The sequence below is a fragment of the Diceros bicornis genome, chromosome 13, assembly GCF_020826845.1.
Source record: "Diceros bicornis minor isolate mBicDic1 chromosome 13, mDicBic1.mat.cur, whole genome shotgun sequence".
NCBI classification, from domain to species: domain Eukaryota; kingdom Metazoa; phylum Chordata; class Mammalia; order Perissodactyla; family Rhinocerotidae; genus Diceros; species Diceros bicornis.
Genome location: NC_080752.1, coordinates 21,334,191 through 21,344,288, shown reverse-complemented (window position 1 = coordinate 21,344,288; position 10,098 = coordinate 21,334,191). Strand labels below are relative to the sequence as shown.

The following is a 10,098-nucleotide window of genomic DNA, read 5'->3' as shown; positions in this document are numbered from 1 at the left end:
TGCTTTATATATATCACCTCATTTATCTTCATTATAATCCTGTAAAGTAGGTACTATTAGTATTAGCCTTAGGAAGGTTAAGGGCCTTTCTCCAAGTCACACAGATAGTAAGAGGTAAAGCCAGGCCTACGATCCCAAGCCAGGCTCACAGCCATTACACCACATTGCTTTTCATCCCACCTGTCAACTCTCCACTGCCTCCTCCTTTTCTGACTGATGTGCTTCATGGCAGCAAGTGTCTTCTTTGATTGTGGCACCTCTCACAATGTACTACGGTCCATGTACTTGTCTCCATCTCACTTAGACTGGGAGCTCCCTGAGGGCACGGACCTTGTTTTATTGATCCCTATACTCCAGTGCTTACCACAGAATAAGTACTTCAAAAGATGTTTCGCTGACTGAGTTGTATTGGCTTTTTCTTTTCTACCTGCTGACTTATGTTGCTGAAGTCCCATATGTCCTCTATCTAGCTCTAGATTCAACACCAACAGTTACTCTTGGGTCTGAAATGGTGTGTGAGTGTGTGCGTGTGTACATCTGTGTACATCTGTGTGTGTTTATGTGCTTGTTATGATAGCAACTGTAGTTTTTTTCCAAACACTTGTCTACATCAAAAGCTTTTAGCCATCATGTTTCTTTAGTTTCCTTTAATCTGGAAACTTTCCATAGTCTTTCTTTTTCTTTATGACATATACATTTTTGAAGAATATAGTCCATTAAAAAAATAGAATGCTGCCCATTTTGGATTTGTCTGATGTTTCCTTGTGATTAGATTCAGGCCATGCGTTCCCAGCCAGAATGATGCTGTGTCCTTCTCAGCCACCACATCTGGAGGCACATCATGTCCATCTGCCCATCTGAAGTTAATTTTGATCACCCAATCAAGATGTTGTCCTATTCTTCCCTGTATAGTTAACATTCTTTATCCTCTTGTAACTAATAAACAATCTGGAGGAAACAATTTTAAAACCATGCATACATCCTGTTACTCATCAAAATTCCCTCCTGGATCCATTGATGATTCTTGCCTGTACCTATCTTCAATGTGATGATTACAAGATGACGATTCTGCAACTAAATGCAATATCTGATTCTAGACTAGATCTTGTAGAGGAGGGAAAAAATGCCATAAAGGACATAACTGAGTTATTGGCAAAATTGGAATATGAATGGCAGATTAAATAAAAGTGCTATATAAAAGTTAAGCCTACTAAAATTTACTCTCAAATGACTTATAAAAATTCATGTCTGTGTATATACATATATATGTGTGTACATACACATACATACACATATATATACACATGTATACATACATATATGTGTGTGTGGAGAGAGAACGTACAAATGATAAAGCAAATGGGTAAATGTTAGGAGATACAAGTTAGGTACGTGGGTGTTCCTTGTATTATTCCTATTCTTGCAACTTTTCTGTAAGTTTGAAATTAGTTCCAAATAAAAAGTTAATAACAAGCTTTTAGCCACCTATAGACTAAACATTAGACGTCCCACCTAAAGCCACGTCAGTCTTTCATTTAACGGCTGACACTGAATCAATTCACATGTACAAGCTTTCCCTGGACTGAATGATCCCCAAGGTGTAGCCCTGTAGGAGAGCCTGTGACCTTACATGACCCTTCTATCCCCATGATGGTACCTGTGGAAACTACCAAGTAAATACTGGTGGTATTGTGAACCGGAAGACTTGAGTTCTGGTGGCACATGTCTCAGTTTTCTTTATTAAAAGGCAATACAGAAATGATGAAATGATACCTAAAAGGTCTTGAACATAAGATGAGATGACAGAGGTCCCTGATGCAACAACACAGAACCTTCTGGCATCGGCTCTGTCTAGTCCCCTTTCATGATCGCTGCATACTCCTTCTGGTGTTCAACCAGCTTCATGAATACTTGATATTTCTTGTCATAAAATCTGTGGGAGAAAAAAGAGTTATGTTGAATTATCTCAAGACAAAACTGTTATGCGGCTCCCCTTACATTTAAAAGAACAGGAAAATATCTGTTGTTATGGTCTTGCAGACACCTCCCATTTTTTGAACGCTTGCAGCACCCTGAGCAATGGATCAGCGTGTTTCACACCTATTAACATCAACCTACATGGGTTAACCTACATCTTCATTTTAGAGGTAAAGACATTTTCTCAGAGAGACATACCTAAAATATTTTAGCTAAAAATTGGCAGAGCTGGAATTCAAATGCAGGTCAGCCTGACTCCACTGTAACATCCTGAAAGGCCCAGGCTTAACCCAGGAGCTTTCATATCCCCAGCTTCAACACATATTTCATATATGACTAGTCCCAGGTTTGATGACTGGTTTAAAACCACAGCCTGACCAGGGAGGAGACTGAACATTTTAATCACCGTTTGTGGATTCCACACTACATTTCCTTCACAGACTGCTTTATCTGGGAGTGAAATTATGTGGAAACGTGACTCATGTCTTTCCTGTCACTGTGCCCTGCCTTCCAGGCATCCCCCAGTGGACCTTGCCCTCCCTGTTCTCTCTGGCTGGCTCTTGGGGTGAGACCTGTTAGAACTGGTGTTGGCCATGAGTCAGATGGCAGCGCAGCCCAATCCCAAAAGGGATAATAGCAGCTGAGACAAATTATACTTGAAGACTTGCAACTTGGTCCTTACTCCTTCTGGTTGGGAGAGCTGACGTGGGGTGAAGGTTGATGAAGTCAGTTTAGCACGTCTTATAGATTCTGGGGTGCTCTGAAAAGAAGTCCTCATGAGGGAATTTTGGTGCAAGCTCGTGAACTGGGGGAGAGGGATTGTAAGAGTAACCTTGGATACACACAGGGACTTGTACTTGTAACATGCAGAGCTAAACAGATTAATAGGAGTCTCCCATCCCCACTGAATTTCTATCTTAAGCATCCTGGTAACTCAAGAGCTATGATGGGGTCAAACACAGGAGTAACAGATGGACTCTTTCTGAAGGCTGGGTTTGAATCTCAGCTTGACCCACTACTAGTTGTGTGACCTTGGATATGTTACTTAACCTGTTTGTGCCTCAATTTCCCCATCTGTAAGTGGGAATAATTATAGGTTCTATCTCAATAGACTTGTTATGTGAATTAAATGAGGTAATACATGAAAAGCACTTAGAACAGTGCCTGGCTCATGGTAACTGATATCGGTGCTAGTTATGGTTATTACTTTTTAAAAAATTAATATTTCAATATTATCATCAATCTCGCTTTATGTAGGTTCTACGAAAACCTGCTCTCTGAGCTTCCAAATTTATTAATCACAGAATGATTTGGGGGACAGCAATTTTCTCCTTCTCTGATACTCTATGACAATTTAACGTTAAGCAATTTTTTCACTCTATGACATGGATTTCCTGACTTTGGAATCTCAAAACTGCTAGAAGGGAGCTCGGGTCAGTACCCCTTCTCATATACTTGGAGATATCTATTTTTTTTTTGTGAGGAAGATTGGCCCTGGGCTAAACATCCGTGCCCATCTTCCTCTACTTCGTATGGGACGCCACCACAGCATGGCCTGACAAGCGGTGCGCCGGTCTGCGCCTGGGATCCGAACCTGCAAACCCCGGGCTGCTGAAGTGGAGCACGCGAACTTAACTGCTACGCCCCCGGGCCAGCCCCAAAGAGATATCCAATTTTAATACCAACAACTTGCAGCACTTTGTTCACTGGCCTTATTCTTTGTACAGTGGGGAAAGCATCAGCTTTGCAGGCAGAGGAGCTTGGGTGACTTTGGACAACTTCTTTAAATGATTTGAGCCTCTGTTTTGCTGCTGTTAAGAGGGATGATAGCAGTACCTACATCATAGAGGCACTGAATTTTAGACAAGAAAATGAACATGAAATACTCTGTGAGCTGTCAGGTGCCTACACATGAGAACTAACGTTGTTCTTATATCCTTCTGTTATCCTGAAATGCCAAGAGATGGATGGACTATATTTTTCCTTTTGCACACACAGGAAGCTGGCACATTTTTCCCTGTGCTTTTTATTTTCCAATTTTTTTATTGTGGTAAAATACACATAACATGAAATTTACCATTTTAGCCAGTTTTAAGTGTACAGTTCAGTGGCTTTAAGTATATTCACACTATTGTGCAACCATCACTACCTTTCATCCACAGAACTCTTTTCATCTTGTAAAACTAAGACTCTGTACCCATTAAACAATAACTCTCCTTTCTCCCCTGCCCCCACCCCTGGCAACCACCATTACAATTTCTGTCTCTATGAATCTGACTACTCTAGGTACCTCATATAAGTGGAATCATATAGTTTTCGTTGTTTTGTGACTGGCTTTTTTCATTTAGCATAATGTCCTCAAAGTTCATCCATGTTGTAGCATGTTTTTCCTTCCTTTTTAAGGCTGAATAATATTCTATTGTATGTATATATCCCCCCTTTTTCTTTGGGTGAGGAAGATTGGCCCTGAACTAACACCTGTTGCCAATCTTTCTCCTTTTGCTTGAGGAAGATTGTCGCTGAGCTAACATCTGTGCCAATCTTCCTGTTTTGTATGTGGGATGCCACCACAGCATGGCTTGATGAGTGGTCTGCGCCCGGGATCAAAACCCACGAACCCCAGGCCGCTGAGGCAGAGAGCACGAACTTAATCACTACACCACCAGGCTGGCCCCTATACCTCTTTTCGTATATCCATTCATCCGTCAGTGGACACTTGGGTTGCTTCCACATTTTAGCTACTGTCAATCATGCTGATATGAACATGGGTATAACAAAAATCTCTTTGAGACCCTGATTTCAGTTCTTTTGATATATACCCAGAAGTAGAATTTCTGGATCATGTGGTAAATCTATTTACAACTTTTGAGGAACCACCATACTGTTTTCCATAGTAGCTGCACCATTTTACATTTCCACTGAAAGTGTGCAAGGGATCCAGTTTCTCCACATCCTTGTCAACACCTGTTATTTCCTGTTTTTTGATAGTAGCCATCCTAATGAGTGTAAGGTGGTATCTCATTGTAGTTTTGATCTGTATTTCCCTCCTGATTAGTGATGTTGAGCATCTTTTCATGTGCTTATTGGGCATTTGTATACATTCTTTTGAGAAATGTCTATTCCAGTCCTTTGCCCATTTTAGATTTGGGTTGTTTTTTTGTTGTTGTTGAGTTTAGAAGTTCTCTATCTATTCTGGATATTAATCCTTTATCAGATATATGATATGAAAATATTTTCTCCCATCTGTAGGTTGCCTTTTACTCTGTTGATAGTGATTTTGAAAGCACAAAATTTTCCCGGGCACTTTTACTTGACTGCTCTAAGTTCACAGATAAATTTGGTCTGGGCATAAGGATGAGATTTGGGATCATCCTAAAAAGTATATTGAACCAGTCACTAGATGACGCTCTCTGTGATCCTGACTTAAAATCAACTGAATCCCGTCTTCCAAATTCTCCTCACATTCAGTCAGGCGCTTCTGTGTGGCACAGACTTAAGTAAATGTCCCGTACAGATAATAATGTGATTTGAGGCAATGAGGAGATGTGTCACTCAGAAGGCAACAGGCTGTTTCCACTTGCGAATCTTTAGGCCGCCTGCAGGTGGTGCTAGAGCACCACGCGTGTCTGCCTCCACAGAGGAGAGCTCGGGCTGACAGCAAGAAGCCAAGAATTCTTTTCAAAAGGAACACATGGGATTTACTGAAAGAACTTAAAAACAGACTTCTTTCTAAAGTCTTGGGAGGGTCAGCGAAGTGATGGAGAAGAATAATCTGTTTCTAATTTAAACAAAAGCGGAGCGCAGCTATCGCTCCAGGGCCGAGGGGTGCTCAGCTCTCTGTGTCCTGAGTAGAGTCCGCACGTGAGTGCTTGCTCCTCTGACCCGCATTTGGAGAGGGGTTTGTATTCAGAGGGTAGCAGTGGGAGACCTTTTTTAAGAAAATGAAAAGAAATGGGATTGCTTTTTCTGCAGGCATTTCCAACTCTGTTAAACACGATCATGCTTTGGTGGGTCAGCTCCTTTGCCTGTCTATGACACGATGTGGAATTTACTTTTATGTCTTAACCTCAGATACTTTCCTAATTATAAAGGACAACTGCACAACTGTCCCTTCATCTTTAAATTCACTACCAGTGACTTAATATAGATTGCCTTCTTCATTTCTCACCTGGATTATTGAAAACGCCTTCCATCTGGTCTCTCTGCTTCTACCCCTGGGCCCTTTAACTCATCCTCTAAGAAGGCTCTTTCTAAAATCTGCATCTGACCAGGTCCACCGCTGCCTAAAGTTCAGTCTCTCCATTCTGCCCGTAGGACTGAGTCTGAGGTCTTTAGCATGGCCTCAAAGCTCCCTACAAAATAACCCCCTGTGCCCCCTACTTCCTGCCATTCTCCACCTCATTCATTGTATTTCAGAATGATGTGTTGTGTATAGTTACCTAAACATACCATGCTGTTCCCACCTTTATAACTTTGCATATGTTTTTCTCTCTATGGAGAATGTCCTTCCCCATCTTGGCCTGCCTGACAATTTCTTTTAAGCATTTAAAGTCAACTTAGACTTAACTTCTTCTCAAAAGCTCCTCCTCACCCCTACAGGGTCACATTCCTTTCTTCCTTGGGCTACTCTGTCACCTGGTAATACTTCTGTTGAAGAACTTACCCTTGTGTTCTGAAATGATCCATGTGCATAAATAAGATTGTGTCTTATTCCCCTCTAAATTCTGCCTAGAGGCTAATGAGCATAATGCCTTGAATATAGCAGGAGCTCAATAAATTAGTGTCCTGCGAATTTGGGTTAAAACACTGATTAAAGTCACGCTGTAGTCCTGAATGCTGAGTGATGCCAAGTGTGGAAGAACTGTGTCCTTTGACGGAAGATATAAGAGATTCCCATTTTAGAATAGAGAAGACCAGATTCACTGCTAATGACCTAGGGAAAGAGCACTGCTCTGAGAGTTCAGAAGTTTGGATCCCAGGCGTGCACCGACACACCGCTTCTCCGGCCATGCTGAGGCGGCGTCCCATATACAGCAACTAGAAGGATGTGCAACTATGACATACAACTATTTACTGGGGCTTTGGGGAGAAAAAGGGAAAAAAAAGCAGGAGGATGGGCAATAGATGTTAGCTCAGAGCCGGTCTTCCTCAGCAAAAAGAGGAGGATTAGCGTGGATGTTAGCTCAGGGCTGATCTTCCTCACAAAAAAAAAAAAGAAGTTTGTCCTGGACCTCCAGGTCTGGCCCTACCTAGCTCTGTGATCTTAGGGACCTGAAAGTGACTCTCTATGGGGCTTAGTTTTATCAACTATTAAATGAAAGGACTGGATTTGCTGACCTCCAAGGTTTATTCCAGCTCCGTAGCTGCATATATTTGTATGTCCTCACTCCTTGGCATTCTGCATGTAAAAGATGTAAACTTACCTTTTATCCTCAAGTCTGGGAAACACAACCTTCCCAACTTTGCTCATTCTTGCCATTGCCTCCTGTTAAATGGAAAACAGAACACAGAGACCAGAGTTGGAAAGTTGAAAAACCAAAATGAGGCTTGCCACAGGCAAGAACATTCTAATTAGAATTCACTTCCCCTTAAGATATTCAGTTAGTCCATTTTTTTCAACTTATTTTCTCTGGTAATAGGAATAAATCCCAATGAACATTAAAAGTTATGTCGATGACCACACAGCCTGGGCTTAATAAATGGTTGCGTATTGAGGCCTCCAGGGCATAAACAACCCAGAAGGCGAAGCACTTTTGTGGTCGGCTGCAGGGAGCTGTGAGAGGGAAGTACTGTCTCTCCTCATCTCCTGGACACAAGGGCTTAAGAAGTCAACATAAGCAGCCACTGAGCACGCTGTCTACTTGATTCAAGAGGACGATAACTGAACGGAACCTACTTGGCACCTGTACTTGAGGATAACATATTTCAGACCTCTTCATTTCACCTTCAGGTCTTTTTCCAGCAGTCTCTGAAATTGTGAGTACAGATGTGAGACCCCTGGGCTGAGTCTAAATGACCTGAGTTCTGGAACGTGACTTCAGGACATTCTTGTCTTTACAATGGGGCACTCAGGCAGACGGCAGGTTGCAACGTCTGGGTGGATGTGGTCTGGTGGGCAAAGCATCAAAATCAATGGTAGGTTGTGTTGGCTCCATTATCTAAACGGAAGGGTTAGGTCTCCTTGGGCAGTCTCCCAGTGCTGGTAAGGCCATGGGAATGGAGTGAACCCAAACTTTGGTGTCTAACAGACTTAACTAGGGAGATTGCAAGCCACAGCATGACAAAGCTCCTCAGAATAGGCCCTATCTTAGGAATGGCTAGTGAACTCCTATGTTAAGGATGTAGTCATTCTGGGGTCCCATATGTACAACCTCCTATTCCACATATTTATTAATTACTCACTATGTACCAGAAACCCTGCTAGGGATCAGATTTACATAAGACATATTCTTTGTCCTGGAGATACTCACATACTTGCAGGAGAGGGAAAAATGTAAAAAGCTGACTACTGACTACCACACAGAATGTGAGAGCCCCTGAGTGTCCTCAAAACATTCCCAAGTACCCCCTGCCCATCCCTGCCACCTTACCATGACATAGATATATCTATATTAATGTAACTTACCACTAATTCCTTTCTGGCACGCCACGTATTTACTGGTGTATGTGTTCCTTATCTGCCCTCTCCACTCCTTGCCCCAACCAGAACATGAGTGACATGACGCCAGGGGCTTTGTCTATTTACTGCTCAATCTCAGCACCTAGAATATTCATAAAATATACCGAGCCCCTTCTATGTGCCAAGCACAGCATTCAATATATACGGAATACAGAGATGAAGAAGGCATGGGTCCTTCCATCAAGGAGCTCACCACAGAATAGAAAAGACATTGACCGTGATCAAACTAGAGTGTGATAAACACTGGGCTAGAAGCAGATAAACTTCTTTCCAATAGTTATTCAAGGGTTAGGAAACTTGACACTTTTTCATCTCTAGTCACCTACATGTGTAAGTAAGGAGTTTCTATTCCTGCTAGGATGCTCTACCAACTCTTCCCCAAGGACCCGTGACCATTCTGAACCAGTTATCTGGTTTGCTAGCCCTTGACAGATTTCAAAGTACTCACTAGGAGATCAGAGATGCTGCAAGTAGCAAGCACTGACAGCAGAAAGAAATGGCAGCCTTAAGTAAGGAGGCGATTTTAAAAATTATGAAAAATTACTGAAAAGGAAACCATAGTGAAAAGATAAGAATTAAAAAAGGGCAGTCTGGAGGCCGGCCCCGTGGCGTAGCGGTTAAGTGTGCACGCTCTGCTGCTGGCGGCCCAGGTTCGGATCCCGGGTGCGCACCGACGCACGGTTTGTTAGGCCATGCTGTGGCGGCGTCCCATATAAAGTGGAGGAAGATGGGCACGGATGTTAACTCAGCACCAGTCTTCCTCAGCAAAAAAAGGAGGATTGGCATGAATGTTAGCTAAGGGCTGATCTTCCTCAAAAAAAAAAAAAAAAAGGGCAGTCTGGGGCCATTTTGTGAAGGGGTAAACAGTCACACACGTCTTAGTGAGGTCACTGCCATGCCACTGAACAAGGATATTTTAAGAGCTCTGCTCACCCCAACACGTGTCAGAACATTTTCCTCCTCTGTAGACTAAGTTCTGACTCCCGTAAAGTCAGCCCCACGTCAATCCCCTTCACCAACTCTGCCACTCATGCTCCCATTTTGTTCTTGTTTCCTCCTTCAGAGTCGTGCTCGCTGTGCTTCTAGAGAGAACTCCGCTGCCTCTGAATCTTGAAAATGCCCCCCGGGAATCTCCTCTTAGTGGAGCTTAGGCCTCAGACTTGAGATGACATTCCGGGATGGCCTTTGAGGGTGGGATCCACGACACTCGTATTATAGAAGGTGCTCCACGAATGTCACTACCCTTCCCACTGTAACAGATGTGGACAAATGGCAGGCAGCAGGGAATTCTTCCTTCCTTTCTTCACATTACCTTTGCTTGTTTTTAAAATAAATTACTGAGAAACAAACACCAGCAATAGATATTTCAAAGGTTTTAAAGAGGTTATTTTGTTTCTCAAAAAGTACAGATTTGAACGTTAAAACTTAGCTCAAGTATCGTC

At 42.5% G+C, this 10,098-nt stretch overlaps 1 protein-coding gene across 4 annotated transcripts in view; it reads right to left on the bottom strand.

Moving 5' to 3' along the window:
- Window positions 1-1,716: 1,716 nt before the first annotated feature.
- The window catches only part of FGGY (FGGY carbohydrate kinase domain containing), a 400,007-nt gene continuing 391,625 nt past the window's right edge, over window positions 1,717-10,098 (bottom strand). For all 4 annotated transcript variants that reach the window (XM_058552541.1, XM_058552542.1, XM_058552543.1 and 1 more), the window contains 2 exons: window positions 7,401-7,462; window positions 1,717-1,933 (listed from right to left, as the gene is read on the bottom strand). In XM_058552541.1, the coding sequence (XP_058408524.1) occupies window positions 1,852-1,933; window positions 7,401-7,462 (144 nt within the window). In that variant the 3' untranslated portion in view covers window positions 1,717-1,851. The remainder of the gene's footprint in view (window positions 1,934-7,400; window positions 7,463-10,098) is intronic.